The 24,261-nt window shown below is 35.0% G+C and overlaps 3 protein-coding genes across 3 annotated transcripts in view; 2 read left to right on the top strand and 1 right to left on the bottom strand.

Moving 5' to 3' along the window:
- LOC147839576 (uncharacterized) overlaps positions 1-24,261 on the top strand; it is an 846,284-nt gene that overhangs the window by 50,010 nt on the left and 772,013 nt on the right. The window lies entirely within an intron of this gene.
- Positions 1-24,261, bottom strand: part of LOC148679771 (uncharacterized) — a 174,586-nt gene that overhangs the window by 22,341 nt on the left and 127,984 nt on the right. The gene's annotated exons all lie outside the window — the stretch shown is intronic.
- Positions 18,120-22,314, top strand: cited4a (Cbp/p300 interacting transactivator with ED-rich tail 4a). Its single transcript, NM_001044982.2, is given in 2 exon segments — positions 18,120-18,240; positions 20,004-22,314. A coding segment is annotated over 1 exon segment (723 nt). The 5' UTR covers positions 18,120-18,240; positions 20,004-20,013; the 3' UTR covers positions 20,737-22,314.

Genomic DNA, 24,261 nt, shown 5'->3' with positions numbered 1-24,261 from the left:
GCACAGGCCTTTGACAAAGATTAAGCTTTTGTTTTAGTTGTTTTTTCCCCCTTTTGGCATGTTCTCTAATTCCTTGGTAAATCATTTACTCTTCAGCTGGTGTGTCTTAAAACAAGACAAAGTTCTTCTCTCTGTTTATTTCTTCCAATCCAAAGTTCAAACTATTTCAGTTGTTTTGGACTAAAATTGCTTGTTTTATAATTAATCTTCCATCTTCACTGTAACAAAATTTTGATCCCACTATATATATATATATATATATATATATATATATATATATATATATATATATATATATATATGTGTGTGTGTGTGTGTGTGTGTGTGTGTGTGTGTGTGTGTGTGTGTGTGTGTGTGTGTGTTAAATTCATAATTTGGTACATTGTACTGATTATATATATACATATTTTTACATTGTACTTTTATTTTTAAAAGTATCTGTATGTATTTGCACCAATCTATTCTTTACACCTTAATCCACCCTTAAACCTACCCATAACAGCAAACCTATCCCTAACCTTACATTTCCCCATAAATAGCAGGGTATGTGTTGTGCAATACAGTATGAACACAATAAGTGCATTGCATTTATTTTTAATGTAAGTAAGGCCACTTAATATAAAGTGGAATTTGTTTTCAAAAGATTAGTCATCAGCTCAGTGGCTTAATACCTGGATACATTTTGGTCAGCATGTGCTGACTGTCTTCTCATCATCTATAGATGCATGCCCAAGACCACTTGGTGCCACTTTTTAATGCATAGCATTGTTCCTTTATGTGCAATGCACTCCACTGTTGTCCAGTGAGAAACATTTGGCATCAACACACTGATGTTCTAGGCATGAGAATTTAATAGTCATGATGGAATTATACATTCCTTACCAATTTATGCTTTCATAGAAATTCTGGAGCACCTAACCCCACCTCCACCTCAAAGCTAACCTCCTATAATCCCCTTTAGTTACAACATCACAATTACATCATAGCATTAACTGTAAGCTAAACGAAATGGAGAACTGGAGAGGACCAATACAAATCAGAACAATGGCAACACAACAATATAACAACTGTAGTTAAACACAATGAGATGAGTGAACTGGTCAAGAAACCATTATAACTGCTATAGTAATTGTGTGTGTGTGTGTGTGTGTGTGTGTGTGTGTGTGTGTGTATATATATATATATATATATATATATATATATATATATATATATATATATATATATATATATATATATATATATATATATATATATATATAATTTATTAGCACCCCTGTTTATTTTTTTCCCAATTTCTGTTTAATAAAGAGAAGATTTTTTTCAACACATTTCTAAACATAATATTTTTAATAAATATTTTCTATTAACTGATTTATTTTATCTTTGCCATGATGACAGTAAATAATATTTGACTTGATATTTTTTAAGACACTTCTATACAGCTTAAGTGACTTTTAAAGGCCTAACTAGGTTAGTTAGGTTATTAAAGCAGGTTAGGGTAATTAGGCAAGTTATTGTATATTGATGGTTTGTTTTGTAGACTATTGAAAAAATACATAGCTTTAAGCGGCTAATATTTTTGACCTTAAAATGGCTTTTAAAAAATTGAAAAATTGAAAACTGCTTTTATTTTAGCCAAAATCTTTTCTTTCTCCAGAAGAAAAAATATTATCAGACATACTGTGAAATTCCCTTGCTCTGTCAAACATCATTTGGGAAATATTTAATAAAAATAATAATAATAAAAATCAAAGGGGGGCTAATAATTCTGACTTCAACTGTATATATATATATATATATATATATATATATATATATATATATATATATATATATTTGTGTGTGTGTGTGTATGTGCGTGTGTGCGTGCGTGTTTGTGTTTGTTTGTGTTGCAAACAATTTAGATGGGCTAAATTTAAACAAATATATTACATTTAGTAATGCTCAACTTAGTTTGTTTGTCAAAATTTTGCCCAAGTAAATCGTTTGCAACCTGTTACCTTAAAAAGCAAATAGCAAATGTCATGAATCATTTTTCAGTGTAGTTAGCGACCAGGAAATACAACTGCTAATAGGAAATAAAGCTACTGTAACTGCTAGTTTTCAACCAGGAAATAAATACAAAATAAACTGTTTGTGTAGTCTTTTCTACAGTTGCCATATGTAAATAAGAAACTTGCTACAGCTAGCATTAGTAAAGTGGTCTGGTGATTCATTCTGTCTCCACCTAAGTTCTGCCAACAACAAAAATGACAACAACAACAACAAAATAACATCAGAATGTTTACTAGCTGAAAAATCACTGATCACCATGGACTTCCACTTCCAGTTGATGGTTACACTTGATTAATTGACTATAGTATTTTTCCCTTCTATTTAATGGGTAATGGAATACCAAAATCGAATACAAATTCCATTTTGAATATCAATACTTTTCATTTAGTGTTGAACAGGAGAAAAAAATCTCCTCATACAAGTTTGAAACAAGTAAAGGGTAAGTAAATCATGACAGTGGGCTCATTCTGGAAGTAAACAACTTTACTTTGTTGTTAATCAATTACTTTAAACCAAGGGATATGCATGGACATGTTTTTAGTCATCTAAACAAGTGTTGATTCATCCGTCTATTTGTGTGATGAAATGTCTGAATCTTGTGTTTTAAGATGTGTTCAGGGGTTAAGGGAAGGTTATGGAGCTTTCTGAGCGGTATGAGTGAAATCTATAGCAATCCATTAATATGCATTTTAGTAATACTGGAATGTGGGATGGTAGCCCTATGTTTCCTCACTGCATAACTGGTTTAAGTCCTGGCTGGACCAAGATGCCTTTCTGTGTGAAGTTTGCATGTAGGTTTCCTCCACAATTCAAAGAGGTGTGGTAAAGGTTGTCTGTAGTGTATGAGTGTGTGCATGTTTGTTTCCCAGCAGTGGGGGTTCACAAGTTAGTGCACTTTCAGGGCTGGGTTGCGACAGGAGGGCATCCACTGGTAAAATGTATGCCTGAGTATTTGGAGGTCCAGCAAAATCAGTGAGAGTGTGTACCACTAGAAGTGACTGAATGTGAAAAAAAACTCTAAACATTTCATACTTAATTTTACATTTTCTACATGTCTTCAGATTGCCAAAAAATTTAATAAAATAAAAAATGTAAGAGCAATTAAAAACAAACAATAATAATATTGAAAAAAAAATCTGTAAATACTGGATGTATCAACACTGAAGTGTTTGCTTAATATAATAATAATAATAATAAAGATTGCTTATATTATTTTTCTGTACAATACTCTGTACAAATAAGACATCTTTGTGGGTGAGCTGTTTACTTTGTAATTTGTTGTTGCATTACCACTAGTTTGGCCTAATTGAGTCAAATCAAAGACTGATTGGGAATACCACAGGCTTAAATTATCGTAATGCCCGGTCAATTGCCCGATTTCACTTGTTCACTTGCATTTGTAAATCCTTTTTTCATGTCAAAACATGAACAAAACATGCCTGAATAACTCATGAAAAGGCATATTGATCTTTTTAATTTCAGGTCAAATTAAAGGGTCAGATTTCAGTTGATAAATTTTTATGGAATAGGACAACACCTTTTTAATATGAAATATAGGGCAATGAATTGTTCAATAAGAAATAATAAAAAGAAAAAGAAATGAAATGAAAGAAAATATGTTCAATTTCTATCTCCTTTTAATTTTTACGACTACACACTTTATATGCTGAATGTACGTACTGTAAATCGCCCTGCGTTTGGGCAACCACAACATCTGTAACCGTTTCAAACCTAACCGAATTCAACCAAAGCCAACCAAACATAGATTGCATGGGATGTCGTTGTAGATGAGCATTTGTTGTCATACAAATCACCCTGTAGAATGGGTGGTTATGTGATACTGATGTGGTGTGTAGTCTATTATTTTGTTGTGGTTGGAATTGCTTTTGAATGAGTATGTTGATGAGCTCAGAAGCTCACGTGGCTATTTGAGTCTTAAGGTGTTTGTATAAAAGGGTTAGTTCACCTAAAAATTACAAATTTGTCATCCTATAATAATCTGAATGTTGTTCCACCCACTACATTTGTTTTTCTTGTTTTCTGGAACACAAAAGAAAATACTAAAAGGGCAAAAGAAGTTATAAAAAGCATGAGAACAGTATTTCATACCACATTCTAAACCCTCACAACCCCCACGTTTTGTTAAGTAATTCACTTGAACAACACATACACTATATAATTTCACTCAAAATGTCAATAAATATAGACCTATTTTATCCTATACCTTTCAAATTTTTTAAAAGGCAGAAGTTTCATTTCCTTTTAGAACAACTTTGCATACTCACTCTCCTCTGTGGCTCAATATGAACCTACTTTTTAGGTGGACAACCTTTTAATCAGCAATCATGGCCAATAAAAGTATTCTAACATTAAAAGACATATTTGGAAAAAAAATAATAAATCCTAGATTTTCAAGAGGTGGTTAACAAATTTAATATATTTCCCAACACTCTATTTATATGTTTTAAAATAAGGGTAGCACTAAAAGCTAATAAGACATCATGGGGTATGGATCTTCATACCGATTGTGAAATGGTTATATAATGCTCCAAGAAAAATAAAACTGTCTGCTATCTCTATTGCTGTTTTTCTAATATTAATATACATACTTTCCCAAAAGAAAGACTATGGCTATCTGATCTGTCTCTGCCCAATGCAACCATCAATTGGGAATCTGTGTAGGATATTACATTCCACGCTTCCATATAAACAATCTCCTGTTTATTCACTTTAAAGCTATTCACAGGGTATATTTAACTACACGTATACGGTATATCATAGGTTTATCTCCACATCCTTATAGTAAGTTCTGTGAACCACAGCGTCCAGATACCAATATGATGGGAATGTCCAGTGGTGCAAAAACTTTGTGATTTGGTACTGGACATTTTATTTACAGTTACAAAAATGTGTTTCCCTAAAAGATCCTGTATTGCTAATATTGAATGTTGACTCTAATTCTCTTAAATGCAAAAATTTGTACATTTTAGTTAGCTGCTTTAAGTGATACAAACATAATGTTGGTACAGAGCTGGAAACCCCCTCAAGATCTCTCTGTTAAAGGGCCATGAAACCCTTGTTTCAGCAGGGTGTTTCACACCTCTACTTTGGAAAAAGTCAGGAAAGTGGGCTTGTCCAGCTCTGTTTAGGGGGGAGTGTTGGAGGAGGGGAAGGTCCGTAAAAATTTGCATAAAAATGGGAGTGTCGGTTTGGGCACGCGCTGATTTTCACAGAGGCAAAACAAACACAGACGCAGGGTAGAAAGACAGTGACTGTGTTTACATGGACATCAGTAATCAAATTATTTGCCAAATTATTAAATAGTGGACTTTAACTGCAGTTTGGCTCTTTCATTTAGGAATTTCATTCATGCCCCTTGTGAAAAATGAGATATTTTATTCGAGGAATTGCTGGAAGCGTGTATTTTTTATGCAATGTTTGTTATCGTAAGGCGAATGAGAGAAAAAAAACTCATCGCATTTCTCGGTAACTTAGATGCACTCGGTAGGTAGCATAAGAAAGCCGTGTGTGTTATTCCTGTCACAAAATGCGGCGAAAATTCTACATGATGGTAATTTTAATTGTGGTGCTTACATGTTTACACGGAGAGCAGCATTTGCAGCAGATTTTTTTCAGTCCATAATATTGTAGTGATATTAGCGTACTGTGAACTTTATTAACTTAGAAATCATTTGACTAAAGCCCGTCTTTAAACACTGAAAGAGTACTGCTTACGATACGAACTAACTTTGCCTCTGAATAAACAAACAACTGGTCGCTCAAAACCAGCAAAAACAGCCAATTTTCACTTTTTAGTGAAATATATGTGTCCCAATATAGTGTTTTTAGCAGTGTGGGACAAATATACGATTGTCACCAGCTCAAAAAATGTGTTTTGATGTTTAGTGACCCTTTAAGCACTGGTTACATTCACCATTGGAAGTACTGTATCTGGGACTGCCATCAGCATGGATCAACCATGCTAATCTGGACATTCTGACCGTGTAGAAAATCTATATATGCGACGTCAAATAAATCTTGGACACTTAACCCTCTTTTAATACTACAAATGTCAAATTTAAATTTAATAGCTTGGTCTAAACTACAGTTATTCTGTGTTACCTGATGTGCAATGCCAGATTTAACTTTTTCAAAAATCAATTCAGAAAAGTAATTAATTCTATTAACTAAATCTTAAATACATGTTACTTTCAAGTTTCATTTGTTTTAATTTACTTACTCACCCCAAGGAGCGTTTATAAGTTGATATTTGCCGCACCATGTTGGTGTTTTGTAACATCTAACTTTTACAAGGTGGGTTGTCAGCTCAATGCTCAACCTCCAACCTGGAGGACCAGCACAAACACACATACACTGATATATATGTCTTTAGACTTGTGGGGGAAACCAGAGCACCCAGAGGAAACCCACGCGAACATGCAAACTCCCCACAGAAATGCCAACTGAGCCAGCCGGGGATCAAACCAGTCACCTTCTTGCTGTAAGGCGACAGCACCCATTGTGCCACCATGCTGTGGGAATCAATATAACTAAAACTTATAAAATAAATATAATAATAATAAAACATTGTTATGTAAATATTTACAAAATTAACCATGAAATGCAAGATAAAATTAAGTAAATACAGTTTAAATTGATAAAAAAAAGGTGAAAATAATGAAAAAAAGAGAGAAGAATTTAAAATATTACTAAAAACTATTAAAAGCTATACAATAAAATCTCAATAATACTAAAACAACATGGGTTAATTTCACCTGGGATATTTATTCCAATTCTTCTTCATTTGTACATATCTAGTTTTAGATATGTACAAGATATGTAGATTAAAATAGCATAGATTAGATGTGCAGATAAGAATAGCAAACCCTGGACATATTTCAAACTATTTACATAAGAGTCAAAATGTAGAGAGCTTATAATACTTGTAATTTTATTTTTTAATAAGGCTGCTTTGGAAAATCAGCCTCACTATTGTGCCCTATTTTTTTTTTTCTAGATAACTTTTGGTTTAACTATTCAAAGTCTCAGCAAAACCTTCATCCAATGCTGGATGGTCAGAAGTTTGGAGGGTTGGGAGGGGGGTCAACGACTGCCAAATGGAACCAGTGAAGCAAAACATGACTTTAACACCATGAGACACAGGCATGCAGAGTGTTTCCCCTCCCCCTTCCTTTTCAATCCCTTGTTTTATGTATTTTTTCCTTCTCATCCTTCCTAATCACAAAATAACCACTTGTGCACACACACTTACTTAGGTAACAACGATATATGAATCTAGCGCATATGCTGACTCAAACACACCACAGGCACAAGCATGCATGAAAACACAAACACATGGACACACACACACACACACACACACACACACACACACACACACGCACACACACACATGCTCAAGTAAGCACAGCATGGCCTGATCCTGGTTACCTAAAACAACAGGTGAGAAGCTCCGCCCCTTGAGCTGATAAACAGATGGGGTGTGGAGAGATCTTTGTACACAATGCAGCGTGCAATGCAGATAATGCAGACTGGTGTGTGTACATGTGTTAACTGGCTGAATAGGAGTATTCCTAAACTGCCTAGCTCAACCTGTTATCCATACTTCAGTCAGAATATGTAAATCAACAATTACCCATGTTACCTTGAAAGACTTTAGCTTCTGGATGCCTTAGATAAGAAACATACTTTGCGTTGTTGTACATACCGGACATGCTGTTGTTGAGGTGACTGACTACAGTAGCTATGAACATGTTTGTACAGTACCTTGTTTAGCAAGATCGTCGTCACACTCTTGGCATTAGATATCCTTTAGTATCTGCTAAAGGATGAGCACATTTGAGCTCGTGTTACTATAAATGTCTGTTAATAATAACATGCTTTTAATAGCAATTTATGTTTTCCCAAAGTGATACTCCATACATCAACAATAAAGTCCAAAGTCCCAAGGTTTTATTTTTTTTCCTCCACATACACATGGCAATTATTGTGTTTTTTCCTAAACTTTTTGCGTCATGTACATAGTTTCAAGAAATATGCAAGCATAGACACACGAAAACTGGATTAAATTGTGCAGGGGAGTGCGGGGAATTTTTAATACAAACCTAATTTTAAAAGATTTTAAAAGCTATTTTGGATCAATGTAGAACAACTCCAATTTAAATTTAATTTAAACTAAAGTTGCTTAGTTGTTACTTTTGACACCATAGTCAGGGACAAAAAGTAACACATGGGTGAGTCAAAATTAACACAACAATATTTGCTAGATTTAACAGCTTAATATTGTTTATTTTAAATATATCTGACTATGACTTTTGTTAACTGCAAACATATTTTGTTTTTTTGGACTATTTTACATTTTTTCTTCCATCGGATGTTTCTAAAGTAATCCAACAATTCAAAATGTTAACATTTTCAGTAACACTTTATTTTGATGGTCCATTTGAGTATTAGTCGACTTTCTGCTTGATATCTGTTATACTGATACCGCTCCTTCAACAAACATTTAGCTGACTATAAGAAACGTTGCAAATACATGTCAACTTACACTAACCATAACCCTAACCCCAACCTAACAGTCTACTTAAAATCTAATGAGAATTGGTTGGCATGTAGATGTAATGTTACTAAATTCAACAAACAGACCATCAAAACAAAGTGTGACCACATTTTCTATACTTTTTGAATATTTTTTATTAATATTATTGGCAATGTGCTTTATTTTTTTAACATCTAAATACTTCGAAATCTAATGTGGAAGTAAAAAATAATATTTGTCTATTAGCAGTGGGACATAAATAACTTTCATTCCCACTGAAACTTTTGCCATTTAAATCTGATTTACTTTTAAACTGAAAAACTCAAGGATGTGTTTTTGCACTAAATAACCTGTAATTTTTAATAACCTTGATCATTACTGTGATGCATGAAAAGAGTAAAACAACTTGTAATAACAATAATTTACGCTTGGCACACATGGTGCTGAAATCAGCTGATATTTGGCAGCTCCATCAAGGGTTGCATGCAGAATGTGCAGCTATAGCCTGGAATTCAAATAATGTCAGGGATTCGAGAAAATCGCTTTGTTACTTTTCGTCCCCGCTCTCCCCTAATATGTATGCAAAACTGTATATGGCAAACATGAAGGATACAATAAATTCACTGAAGATTGTAGTGAGTATGCTGCACATATTTTTTTTTACAGCATGCTATGTACCTAAACACAAGAAGATGATGGCAATCACGTGTATATCTAATAATAATGGACCCGTGTAATTTTGATTGTGCCTCTGCTGGTCATCTAGTTGAAAGAGCATTACCAGGTTTTGTTGTAACAGAGCTAACAAACTTAGCAGTGCCTGCAGCACAAACACAGCTCCATAATCCCCAATTGTTATTGTAATCGCTTGTTACATGCGCAAGGTTTTCCTTCTTCTAGTTCCATAATACATTATGTGCATGATACATTATCCAAAACTTACCTTTTGGGACACCAACAACACTGGTGTCGTGTGTATGAAAGGCTGACATATTTAAGGGATAGTTCACCCAAAAATGACTTTTTAATCATTATTCAATAACCCTATTTAAAATGGTTCCAAAACTTTTTTTTTCATCTGTGAAACATAAAAGATAATATTTTAAAGTTTTAAATGATTTAAAATATTTAAAAGTCTGCAACCTTTGACTTCCATAGAAAAATACTATGTATGTAAATGGGTTCAGGTTTACAGCTTCCTTCAATATATTTTCTTTTGTCTTTAACAGAAAAAAAGAAACCCATAAATGTTTGAAACAAGTAGTGAGTACTTGCTGACAGATTTAAACATTTTTGATGAACTATCCCTTTAAACGTTTACACTTTTGCATGTAATCAGGACCCTAGAGTGACTCCCTAATAAAAAAAAAAATAAATAAATAAATAAACGTATTGCTGGTTACAAGCATAAGCCATGTTTTACATTCTTTGATCAGAATTAGATGCTGGTTGCTGGTTTAAAGTCAGTATAGAAGTAGGAGTGCTACGCTAAACCATCTTGTCCACCAGCTGGACCAGCATTATACTAGCATAAAACAGGCTAGATCAACATATAATCCATTCTCTGTTATGCTAAATTCATTATACTTCAATATTCAATTCATAAACTGCCATTTACACTCATTCATTCATTAATTCGTTCGTGCGTTAGTTCGTTCATTTTTTTTGTTTTTTCGTTCGTTCGCTTGTTCGTTTGTTCATTTATTCATTCATTCATTTATTCATTTTTCTTTGGCTTAGTCCCTTTATTCATCAAGGGTCTCCACAGTGGAATGAACCACCAACTTATCCAGCACATGTTTTACACAGTGGATGCCCTTCCAGCTGCAACCCAGTACTGGGAAACATCCGTACTCATTCACACACATACACTACGGCCTATTTTGTTTATTCAATTCACCTATACCACATGTCTTTGGACTATGGGGAAGCCGGAGCACCCAAAGTAAACTCACGTCAACACGGAGAGAACATGCAAACTTCTTCAAACTTAAACCAGCAACCTTCTTGCTGTGAGGCGACAGTGCTAACCACTGCGCCACCGTTTTACATTGCCATTTACACATTCATTGATAAAGTGATGTAAAGCAACAATGACGATTTCAAAAAGAGTATGCCACATGCACACTTGATTTTAAACTAAAATGGTATCAGAGCAGATCTTACACTTTCCTCTGTCGAAAGTTAATTTTGACAACACTTTCTTACATAGGCATCCAATGATCAAGAAGAATTTTAGACAGGCAAGTATACAGTTATACTTTAGGAAGTCTAGTTTAATGCATTTACAGCTGATTCAATCTGAACTGATGTCAAAGCAGAAGTAGTCTGAAATAGACATCAAAGATAATTTTGGATAGGACAGTATGATTGTACTTTCGGAAATCCAGTTTGCTTGATTACAAATTGAACAAATGACATAGCGGATCTCATTGCCGTTTGTCAAGTATGCTATCATAGCTTACTCTAGGGTGTAAATGCCCTTAAAAGAACCATTTCTTCCTTTGAAGTATTACTGAACTGCTTTCTTTTTTCTTTTCCTATTTTTGCAATCCCCTACTTTCAAAAACCAGAATAGCTAAACCTCAGATCACCACATTCCAAGAAATAAAAAAATAAAAAACAGCGATTCATCTTTGTTTCTGTAGCCGCTCTGCTCTCCATGTCCATCTCTGTGGGTTTCAGTTCCAACCTGTGAGTGTGCGTGCTAAACACCAATATAAACACACAACCAAACAGCTGTGAAAATATTCATGACACTTTTTTTTTTAAATGTCAGAGGGAGAAAGAGAGAGGGGGAAAATATAGGCGCTGTTATGGAAATTCTCTCCCCACACCACCTGCAAACTGCTACGGATAATTTGCAGTGTTGCCACACGCATCAGAAGAGGCTGTCCATTGCTTTGACCTTTCTGCCAATGCTTTCATTTTCCTGCTCTGCCATGCTGAAGGTCAAATGGAAGCCTAGTATCAAATTGAATTTGTTGCTTGTAATTACGCACCCAATAACATTTTGTCAGTCTTGGCATGTAATTGTTTAGAAATCACTTTATTAATCATGTTGAAGCTTAATGACTCGTGATTGAACAGGCTGAAATGCCATGAGTATTAGAGCACCAAACAGAGATATAGGTAGATTTGACCTGCTTAGCCAGTGAGTGTATCATAAATCTATCTTCCAAAGTGTGTTTTTGTCATAATTAATACAGTAAGCTTATAGTAATCATTTCTAATTATTTGCAGCTTTATTTTTGAATTGATAGGAACTCACGTACTACGGTGGCCGGGAAGTGCAAAACAACATTACAAAGTGTTTGGAGTTTCTCAAGGACGCGAACCAGACGGAAACACCCAACAGACTGCATCAATGTGTTTAATATTTTAACGAGGGCCACTCGTATTCTGTAATTGTGGACATGATGTCGAGTCTGCGTGGTGTAAACATCTGATTGAGGACTCTTAAAAGTAAACTGAATGAAGCCAGTGTTAGGGTTTAACTGGTGTACATGTTAACTGGTTACCCTTTCCAGATGTAAACTATTTACGTTTGCAAAATGGCAGATTTGTCACTTTTTCACAGCAACAAAACATGCCCATACTAGAGCTGAAGATCTTTGCCCTAACCCAATGGGACCCGTCAGGTATAGGTGGGTTTGGGTTTGATTTCTATCATCGGGGTCTGGTCGGGCTTGACTTGCGCAGTAAATTAATAGTTATGTGATGCATTTTGATTAGCGCAAGAAATTAATCAAATCGTTTGTTACAACATTATAATCCACACCTGCAAAGGTGAAATAAACGATGATGGAGAAGTAAAAAGTGTGAATTTTGACTGCGGTCAAGGCAGTCACCAGTTCAGAAGGAACAGTCAATCTAGCCACCAAAGTATTTTGGCGGTCACTCATACACTGTGTATTACGGTAGAGCGCTAAACAGCAAGCTGACAGGGAAAAAGACGAGGTCACTTGCTACATTGAAACTGCTGTTATGGAAAATTAAATGGATGTTCCTGGCTGGTAGAAGCTGAACAAACAATCCTACCCTAAACTTGCAAAATTAGCAAGATCAGAACTAGGCCTGTATTAGCAGCAGTGAAAGGGTGTTCGGTGCTGCTGGAGGCACCATCCATAGCGCAGGACTGCGATAAAGCCATTTACAGTGGATTCAATAATGTTCCTCCACAAAAACACGTAGCCTAATCTTGGTGAGTAAAGGGTTTTTAAATTATAAATAAATATTAATTAAACCATAAAATCATAATGTAGAAGTATACAGGCTAATGTTGGCAATAGGCTATTCTTTTAATATTCACTGTCGCCTTAATGCCAGATTGTGAAGAGAAGTGGCGAAACAAATCTTGCAAAGCCTTTATCTTAATTTCACTTTTGCCAAATACCTGTCATTATTTAGAATTTATTTTAATTTAATTTGTTAAGAAAGACATCTTTTCATTGGTGTGTTGGCCAGTTTAAAGGCTAAGTGTATGTACCTAAACCTATTCAGAGTGTTGAGATGTTACAATGTTACAGAGTTTTATTTCTTTGTTCCAAGTGGCCTATAGCCTATGTTTGTTATGAATAAATCATGTTAAAACATATAAATGACTTATTCTTGAAAAAAAGGCAAAAGAGCTGTGTGCATGTGCTTATTTGAATAATTTTGGGCTATAAACGGGTTCGGGGTTTTAAAAAGCTGTTAATCAAAATGTACCTGTCAGGCTCAGGTCGAATTCTGTCGGGCTCGGGCCTGATCGGGCCTAATTTTAATGGCCCGATTACAGCTCTAGCTCTACCAAATAAATATTCTTATTACTTGGTGCCAGTGTCACTGCAAACATTACTGATTTTAATGTTTGTGTGGCAGAACAGAACATAACCAAAATTAACGTAAAAAAAATAAATATAAAAATTACGTGTCATCAATGGGATTCGAACCCAAGTCAAAAGGTTCAGCATGAATATGAAATGACCTATCATCTATGATCTGAGCTATCCAGGACTACACATTAAAGTCATTTTTGATATTTTTATCAGTCAACATATGTTTTTCTTTGGTTGTGGACTCTTGTTAACTTGTTTCCATGATCGCGCTTTGTTTCTTTATACTCTCATGCTTATATTTTTTAAAACCATGTTTTTTTTTGTTGTAGACTCATGTTACCCTGTGTCTACAAAGTCACACACAAGCTGATATTTTCCAGTGTGTGGTACATTCCGCATTACTTCCAGTGTGTGGTCTATTCCCTTTCAGTAAAGCATATGTCATTGTTAATTTGTTTCGGGACAGGTAAAATTGTTTTGCGTCTGTTAATTTTTTTTCTAAAATGTAAGTTTGTTTTGTCCTTGGTAAAATCCCTTTTCCTATGTTATTGTGTTTTAAGATGGGTAAACATGTTTTCCAAATTGTAAAATTGTCTTCATAAAAAAGTTTCACACTTTGTAATATTGTTTTGCCCTTCCCAGCCACCGTACATACCTCCATTATTCATCTATATGTGCTTAACCTATATACATTATTTGAATACTTTTTTAAGATGTATCCACAAAGAAGAGAAACCAAAGCTAGCTTGACCAAAACAGTGTTAATCTGCAAGCAACTTGTAGGCACTTGGTTACTTGGCAACTTTAAAGATGAAATGTGCCATTTTGCCAGCATTTTGCAAGTATTTTGCAAATTTAGAGTCAACTGATGAAGGGTGAGGTGTTTCGGAAAATTGTTTGGAAATAATAATAATATTTGCAAACACCTATGGCTTTGCCTGAGCCAAAAAAAATGATAATAAAGAAAATTGCACACTTCACTTAACCAAATGCTGTTTTGTTATATTCTAAATAGGCCATTGTGGTCCTCTGCAATACTCTGTGGTGAACTATATCCTGATTTAGAAGATTTAATTTTATCTTGTTATTGCATTACTTAGGCCATTCGCTCAAATCGCTCTTGACACATTTTGACAACCCACATGGAATATCAAAATAAATTGGTTTTTAGCTCTGAGCACCTACTTGAAAGGTACATTTGGAGAAACAAAATCTCAGGGAGATTTATAAAGAATATGTGAGAGGTGGACAAAAATCACTGGACTTTGGTGTTGTGGGTGGTGGCTAAGACACTGATGAGCAGTTGCTAGGGTGGTTGCCAGGGTCTTACAAGATGGTTACTAGGTGATTAATTACTGATAACATGTCAAAATAAATCTCTTCTATGATATTCTGGTTCATGGTCTACTGTTACTCTATATACTTCTAGGTTTTTAAGAAAAAAGGTGATGCAGTGGTGCAGTAGGTAATGTTGTCGTCTCACAGCAAGTAGGTCAATGGTTTGAGCCTTGGCTAGGTCAGTTGGCATTTCTGTGTGGAGTTTGCATGCTCTCCCTGAAGTGTGTGGGGGAGCCCCGATTTCCCCCCACAGTCCAAAGACATGTGGTACAGGTGAACTGAGTAGGCTAAATTGTTCGTAGTGTATGAGTGTGAATGAGTGTGTATGGATGTTTCCCAGAGATGGGTTGCAGCTGGAAGGGCATCCGCTGTGTAAAACATATGTTGAATAAGTTAGCGGTTCATTCTTCTGTGACAACCCTGGGTTATTAAAGGCTGAAGGAAAATGAATGAATTAATGTTTTTAAGAAAAGCAAAAGCATTTTTTTTTAATAAGCAACACTGACTACATTTACATGGACATCAAATTATTGGATTATTGGACATCAAATTATTAAATTACATGGACATCAATCAAACTATTTGCCTTAATTTGAATAAGACAATAATATGATTAAGGTGTTTACATTAGTTGCTTTTTTAAATGTTTCTTTCATGATCCTGTTTACATGTTAGCACATAATTCGATTAACGTCATTGCCTCACCACACTATCCACATTTCTTCCACATTTTCATGTAATTTTGAATGTTTCATTTTTAATTTGTCGACTTTTATTGCAGTTTGGCATTTTCACTTTTATTCAGGAACATTTCATGCATTTCACCATGCAGGTGTCTGTAGTTCTTTACTGATTCTGTAAGTGCAGAAAATGTTGTCAAACAGTCGTGTGTGTATAGACTATCCTGTCGCAAATGCAGCAAAAATCCTACATGACAGTAACAGTTGGATTGCAGTGTTTACATGGCAGTACTGCATTTCATTAATGCAACTAAAATCGGCATACTCCATTAATTCATTCATTCATTCATTTTCTTTTCGGCTTAGTCCCTTTATTAATCTGGGGTCGCCACAGCAGAATGATTCGCCAACTTATCCAGCAGTTTTTTATGCAGCGGATGCCCTTCCAGCTGCAACCCATCTATGGGAAAGGCATACTCCACATGTCTAAATTTCATTTTTGTCGTTAGATTATGACTTTAGTCGGATTATGGTCATCAAAAATCGCTGTTTACATAGTAGACTCTTAATCAGAGTTTTGTCTTAATTGTGTTAAATACTGATTATTGGTGTTCATGTAAACATACTCCATTTCAGGAGTATTTGATTTTCATCTAACAAATGCAATTATCACTCTTGAATTTAGTTGTTCAAGTAAAAAATAAAGAAAATAAATAAAAATAAATAAATAAATAAAAAACATTAACCATGGTGCCTGTGATGCTTGCTCTATTTAATCACATTAAATACAAATTATGCCCTTTAACAACTTATTGTGGGCTTTTGGGGAACATTAAACAAAAGGTTTTAAAGTGTTTCTGTGTAAAGTTAAAGTCAGCAGGCTGTTCAAGGCTGATTTAAGATTAATTTACACACTGACAATGAAGACAATAGAATAACAGAAAAATGTAGAGAGAGAGAGAGAAAGAGAGAGAGAAAGAGAGAGAGAGAGAGAGAGAGAGAGAGAGAGAGAGAGAGAGAGAGAGAGAGAGAGAGAGAGAGAGAGAGAGAGAGAGAGAGAGATTGTACACTTCTGCCACCACATTCCTTTCTACAAATGGAGGACTGAGTAAATAGAGGTATTCCACCCTGTAAGGAGTTTTCTGCATGACTATTCATTGTTTTGAATACATGTGTGTGTGAAAATGTTTTTGTATGTCAGTATATGCACCACACTAACCTTTGTCAAAGACAATATTAATTTGTCAAGGTGGAATACTTTTAAAACTCAAATTTAAACTTTTAAAATAGAATTTTAAAAGTTAATTTATGACTATATCCATATTATGTTCATAAGAAATGTACACTTTAATATATAAATGCAGACTGGTATTGCACAGCTTACAGTGTAAAGAAATGTGTGGGCATTCATTTTGTTCTGGCAGTCTGTTGTATCCATTTGCACATTTAATGCCATCGGAAGTTTTTTTTTTTTTTTTTCCTGTTTTTTCACAGTCTTTTTCTTTAAAATGGTAAATATGCCATTTACATAAGAGACAAGATTATGACCTGCTTTCTGTCCATTTTCTGTTGATGTGCATTAGATAAGAGCACCAAACTAAAAGAGGTCAACCTAAAAGTACCTGTCTGAAACGAGTTGGGAATATTGATAATTGTGCACATCCTCTTGGTAAAGCCTTTTAAAATGGCCTGAAATGGAAGTTGCAATAGTCTTTTTTCCCCTGATGTTTGCTAAGACATAAAATTATACAAAATTGAAACTGTAAGGAAAATAATTACAGGTACCACTTTAGAATAATGGTCCATTACTTAATGTTAATGCATTTACTAACATTAACTAAGTGTGAATGTAAGGTATTTTTTAATCATAGTTCAAAATAAGTTTTCCGGTGATGGGTTGTTGCTGGAAGGGCATCCGCTGCGTAAAACATGTGCTAGATAAACTGGCAGTTCATTTCCCTGTGGCAACCCCAGATTAATAAAGGGACTAAGCTGAAAAGAAAATGAATGAATAAATAAATGAGTTCAAAATTAACTAATGCACAGTGAGTTAACATGAACAAACTTGTTTAACTTATCATTCACCTGTTAGCAAATCTTACTATTTTTTGTTCATGTTAGTAAATCAATATATTTCAACATGAAGCAGTTTTTTAAACAAGAAAAAATAATAAAGGAAACATTTTGTTTATGGGGAATCGATTAAATAGGATCATCTTTTGCTGAAGTGAGTGGAAGGTTGAACCCACCATCACGCCATTTAAAGTCAGCAGAGCAGAGATAAGATTTAAGAGGGAAAGGAAGTTATTTTAATAAATAATTATAGGCTAAGAGCACGTGGAGTTTGTGAACTGATAAATAATTCATAATAGGCTACTTCATTCCAAATGTACAACAAAACCTGTCTATTTTGTTAAATTAGCTTTTGCGAGGTCATTTTAAACAACAAGCAGGACTCTTCAGTTTTGTTTTAGTTGGTGTGATTGCTGAAGAGTTTCTTTGCCAGTGCCCATAAAACCGAAGGCCATGTGAGTAATTGGCTAGTGACGTCTGTGATGACAGGGATAACCAATGAGAGCTTAGGAGAGGCGGAGTTGACGTCGCTCCGCCCCTCTCGCTGCTTGTCTTTATGTATGTGTGTGTGTGTAATCCCTGTATTGACCCAGAAAGCGCTCAGCGGCAGCCGCTTGTTCAGACCAGAGTACAGTCACTGGAGATACCTGCGCTGCTATAAAGAGACTGACTGCACGAAACAGCATCTTTACGAGGACAGGATTATTTGACGGTATGTGTGTTATATTTTGTGGTCACTGTAGTAACTTAAAAACTTGGACCTTTTGTTCTTTTGTCAATGTAGTTTATGTAATTAGCACGTCTTAACTACATTTAAATAGCTGTATTCCTGGACATATGGCTGGAGAGGCTTAGCTTTTTGGCTTTTAAGTGATATTAAAACTCTTTAGGAATATGTTAAATATGTTCTCTGTTATTACTTTTGTTCTTAACAGAAAACAATTCTTAGTATAATCTACATGACAATATATAAGTAAGAATTGAGCAATTGATTGATACTTTATTGTCAGTGTATAATATAACATTTAATATTTGCAGTATTGTTACGCATTAGTTTCAAGTGAACATTAACACATATCAAAGAAAATGCTTCAACTTTTCTCTAAATAAACAGTAAATTTAGTTGACATGTTAATGAAAGTTTTACTGTGTTCAGACAACGATTGTTAAAGTCTGCAGCCCATGTTTCATTTAAATACTGATTTTATCTTCTTGCATAGAAGACGAGAAATTCTTTGTTTTATGTAGACAGAGGTGAGGCTAGACCCCAGACGACAGTATCCTTTATCTCCCATTTCTATCCCTATTGATCACATAGGCAGACATAACTCTGCACTTCCAAAAAATAAAAATAAATAAATAAAACAAAACGTGTCATTCTTAGGCATATGTTATGATGCATTATTGATTTAAGAAATAAAAGACAAACATCTCTAGACAAAGCTATGAAAAGGGACTGTTCTTTTAGAAAACTAACAAAAACAGGAAAATTCTGTTCCATGTCATCAGCTGTATGATTTTGGGAAAGAAAACAGTGTTATGGCTTTATATTTACCTTTGCTAGAAATCATCTGATGTACAGTATGCCTACATCTGAACACTTTGTTGTTATTGCATTGCACCTTCTAATCTATCCTTAATATAAAATACATTTTCAAAACTTTAAACACTGCCTCATCATGTGAGTAGATTAGCCAGTCATTCATTTTGCCATTATCTATTGCTCACATGCATCTGGCTTTGTTTGCTCAACACTTTGTCCACCTCCCTGCCTGTTATTGTTTTGATCCTCTCGGCGACTCCTTGATGCTCCCTACTGCAATATTTCTTGTGCAAAGGGCTCAAGTCTTTGTTTAAGCTTGCAACCACAGTGGGTCATAGGGTGCTTTTAGGGTCAAAACATATGGAACGCTGCAAAAAAAAAAATAAAATAATCTAATGTAAACATGTTCTTATTCAACATTTATTTTAATACAAATAATAAAAAATATGAAAACAATACAATAAACCATAACACATTTGCTTACTTTAACTATTAGCTTAATTAAGTTTAAAACAAAAGGATAGGAAAAATTAAGATGTAATTTTCTAAAGAATTTTTCATTTTTTTTCTTGAACGTGAGAGAATCATGCAGGGAATATATTGTACTTAGTATAAAGCAGTTGGTATAAACAATTGTGGGTTGTATTATTAACCTAACGTTTGATTAACTATGAAAAGAATGACATTAAAGTTACATATTTTAGCTGTTGTGTTTGTTTATAATGACCTAATATTAGGTTAATAAAACCCAGCATTTTTAGAGTGTGTAATACTTATCTTAAAAGCCACAAATGGCCTAGCATTGGCTTGTACCACAGATGTGCTCTTGTGTTGTTGTTGTTGTTGTTGCTGTTTTTCTTAAGCAATTTAGTTTGTCTGGTGATAACTAAGAACTAGTTTTAATATTTGCCATTCTTCACATATCTCTGCAGTTGAGAAGGCATGGCTGAACACATAATGATGCCTATGAACCATGGTTCTGCTGGCGGAGGCCTGCATGGTTATCGCATGGGAATGAATGGCCCTTCTCCACATGGACACCAGCCCAGTCTGCGCACACTTCCCAATGGGCAGCTCATGCACTACAGCAGGGGGCCTCAGAACTCAATGGAGGTGGCCATGAGGCAGAGGAACGCGATGAATGGCATCATGAACAGTCAGGTGAATGGCCAGATGAGTGGCGGACACCCTCACCAAATGCAGCAAGCAAATATGATGTATGCAAGTCCAAATCAACAACCCCAAGGCCACCCTCAAAGCCAGCACCACCATATGCACCCCCAGAACCAGCACCCACAGCAGTATATGGGTAGTGGGGGTCTTTCAGCATCTCAGCAGCTTATGGCAAGCATGCATCTTCAAAAACTCAACACTCCATACCACGGGCACCCACTTGGCCCAATGAATGGGCATCACATGGGAAATGTTCAGCATAGAATGGGTCCTGCTCAGTTGGCGGGCATGCAGATGGGGATGGGTGGGCCAGCACTGGGCCATAACATCATGGACATAGACTTGATTGACGAAGAGGTTTTGACATCATTGGTGTTGGAACTTGGGCTGGATCGAGTTCAGGAGCTGCCTGAGCTTTTCCTTGGACAAAACGAGTTTGATTTTTTCTCAGACTTTGTGTGCAAGCAGCAGCCAAGTACTGTCAGCTGTTGAAGTTCTGCTTTAGGTCCTTGAAACAAAGAATGACTTGGTTGGCAAGAAGAAGCTGGGACAAGACAAGAGAAGATAAACAGTCAGGTTCTCTGTATACGTGAAGATGTGCTATGCATGTTGTAGTGCACAAAGTTACAGCTTTCACTGAGAGATAATACTTTCTGGATTGTCTTCAGTCTTTGAAGAATCTGACACAAGAGTGTCGTTGATGAGCATGCCTTGTCTTGTCCTATGGGTCGTCCTGGATTGAAAGTGGTTGAGTGTCCCAGGGTCGAATGTAACTTCACATGGCGGGAAAAAAAAAGAAGTCTGCGTAGAACTTTGCAGAAACTGCTTTGCCTCCTCAGGGGCAACTAGAATCAATAGCATTTAGAAATGTATTTATGTATGACATCTACCAAAAAAGCAGACATGATCTGTGTTGATAGAAACTTGCCTTCTCTCAAACTCTCCCCAAATCCTGTGATAAAAGATGAATGAATGAAGGTGTTTTGTGGGAATTGAAGGCTGGTACTTCAAATCGGGTTGATTTTTCCAGTAGCTCTTGATGACATTTGAAATGGCAAGGGAGTGGTGAGATGGTAGTGGTTGGGTATAAACGTTCTTCACTATGAAACATTCCTCCTACAACTATTCAAAATTTTAAAGATGACTACCTACGGTATATGAATTGGTGCACTCGCTACATCTGACCCAAAATGAGAGTCTTACATTAGGATGTCTTTATACTTTCAGGACTATTTCTGTGTTAGATAAACTTGCCTGGAAAAAGGTGGAATGTTTTGTAGCCTCCCTTGCTAAATGCTGAGCCTGTGCTCCCTGCTGATGAGTCTAAACTGTAAAATTGCCTTATAGTTTTTTTACACAGATGTTGATGGATATTTACTGTACACATTCTTACCTTGTTCCATGAAATAAAGACGAGACTACTGTCTTTGTATGATCAAAGTCATCAAAAATCCAGTGGTTATGTAGTGTTCTCTAATATGCTTCTTGCTGTAGTAAAGAACATGGTCCACAATCTTTATTGAACCAAATGATGCATATAGAATTACAACTTCCATTTGTTTAAAAAACAACCAGAATGTCAACCTTAACTATTGTTTGAAACAACCACTAACCATAGCACCAGTTTAATGTGCATTGAAGCCAATCTCACAAAGCAGCACAAAATATTGTTTCTCTTTCCACTGCAGGTTTAAACTTGATTACATGTAAATTACACCTACAAGCTTCTTCTTAATTGAGGTCAGCATGGTCAGTCATCTCAGATGGCCTGATAATTACAAAATGGACATGTTCATTTGCTTGCTATCGCTCAGGGTGTAATGAGGAGTTGTGAACGGCTGCCCTGCTGGGTTTGAGAACTTCCTGTGTCGTTATGTTGGTAATTCTTGTATTGAGCACTCTGTGGGGGTTGGGCTGATATGGAAATAGCACAGCGTACTGTAGTAGTAGGTTAATCTGTTCCACCAGAGCCAGGCTCAACTCCCTCGGCTCTAACCACCCTGGCTCGGTTAATTGCTGTATATACAGCTTGAGATTGTGAACAGTTGCCACTAAAAAAAAAAAAAAAAAGCACAAGCAACTCAATGGTTCATATGCTATGTTTCGCAACTCCAACTTAGCTAACTGTTTAGAGCTTTGATGCATACAAAATGGGAATTAAGTTTACACTTTGCTTTTGTCTGCTGAGTTTCTCGTATCTGCAAAGAGTGGAATGTCTTCCCCAAATATGGGTATTCTGCAATTTGTGAAGCTTGAGATAAATATAGACGAACCACATTTAGAAACTGAAAAATCATATGATCTGTAGAGGATATTGACTGAAGGAATCTTTTCCCATTTCAAGAAATTCAATTTTTGGTTTCTTTTTAATGCCATTTGAGCTCTTCAGTCTGTATATCTTGAATCATAAAGCACCCCACAGATTTGTTCAGAATGTCCCTTGCAGATGAGATTGTATGTTTTCTTCCAAACTGTGTGTTGTCATGTACTGTCGCCATGCTCCCACAAATGTTTTTTTTTTTTTTTAAATGTTGTTGATTCTATCTCAAGAAAATGTATTTATTTTCATTGAAAATAAAATATTTATTTAAAGAATTTTGTTTCAGTGAGTGTGCTTTAACTGGTTATAATCACAGGACACAAATCTGACTTTTATTAGTGTTGTTTATTTATATACGTAACATTTTTGACTGTAAAATTGAGGAAAGGTGATCAATCAGGTATTATTTTAATATCACCGATATACTTAAATATAAATAATACTTAAATTTAAATGATTTTTTGATGTGTTACGTCTAATTTTTATGCTTCAGCCTTTTTAAATATACAGTAGTCAACATTTAAAGTCCTATGGGTGCTGTTCAATAGTTTTAGAACAACTTTCATAGTCAACTTTGATGAAAGGTGATAATCCACACAAATGTTGACTACTATATATATTTTTTTATATATAGATATCATGCATTTTATATATGAAAATTTTTAGAGTTAGTAAGCGTGCGGGAAATCCTTGAAATTGCTTTAATTTGAATCTATTGTCTGTAAAGTGCTTAGATTTTAAGCAAAGTGCTTGAAACTGCTTGGAAATTTGATTGCATTGGTTTTGTAAAATTTATCTCACTAAATAGGTAATGATTATTAACTATTCTAATAAAATCAATATTTGCCTAAAATAAAAGTTCTGGATTAAAAAATCTGATCTGTTCCTTTTGATATGATGATAAATATACATTTAAAATAAAAGATGACACATGTATGATGCAAGTAACTGAACTTTAAGAGAGTGACAGTAATACAATGTTGGCTTTGGCGTAAACATGCCATCAAGATTGTTCCTGAGAATACTATATGATACAGTAACGATTACTATATGATACAGTAACGATTACTATCTGATATAATGTGATGACGTATGAATGTGTACACTGTCAAACCCAACAATTAACTTTATCAAATGAAAAGAGTATAGTTAACTCAAAATTTGCTGAAAATTTATTCTACTCATTTGAAAAGAGTTTTGAACTCAGTCTTGAAGATAATGAGTTCAATAAATACCTCATTACTTTAACCTAAATGGAGTAAGTCCACAGATTAGATAAATTAGTTTTTATTTTTACTCAAATACAGGTTTTCCAGTACTCAGTTGGTTTGAGTTCTTTTCATTTATTGGGTTTTACTGCGCTCAAACTGCTTTGTTTAATCAAATGGATTAAGTTCACAGTACTTGTTAGGATTAGATTTTGAACTTAAATGGTTTGTTGCAATTGGTTTCATCAAATGGTTTGAGTTACCTTAATGTTTGAGTTTTACAGTGTATATGTATATTGCCACTTTACTGGAAAGTGAAAGTTTACTGAAAAAATGCACCAGAAAAGTACTTAAAAAGTGCTTAAGTTTGAATTTAGCACAAGTGCAAGTTCAACCACAAGTGGACAACAATAAATACAGGTGCAACATAATATTTTAAAGTTGTCCACTTTCAAACACTTCCAGATGTAGCCAATTCCAAATTTTCAT

The sequence above is a fragment of the Danio rerio genome, chromosome 19, assembly GCF_052040795.2.
Source record: "Danio rerio strain M-AB ecotype USA chromosome 19, GRCz13ab, whole genome shotgun sequence".
Lineage (NCBI taxonomy): Eukaryota > Metazoa > Chordata > Actinopteri > Cypriniformes > Danionidae > Danio > Danio rerio.
The sequence above is the reverse complement of the archived record's forward strand: the minus strand, read 5'-3'. Positions and strand labels throughout refer to the sequence as shown.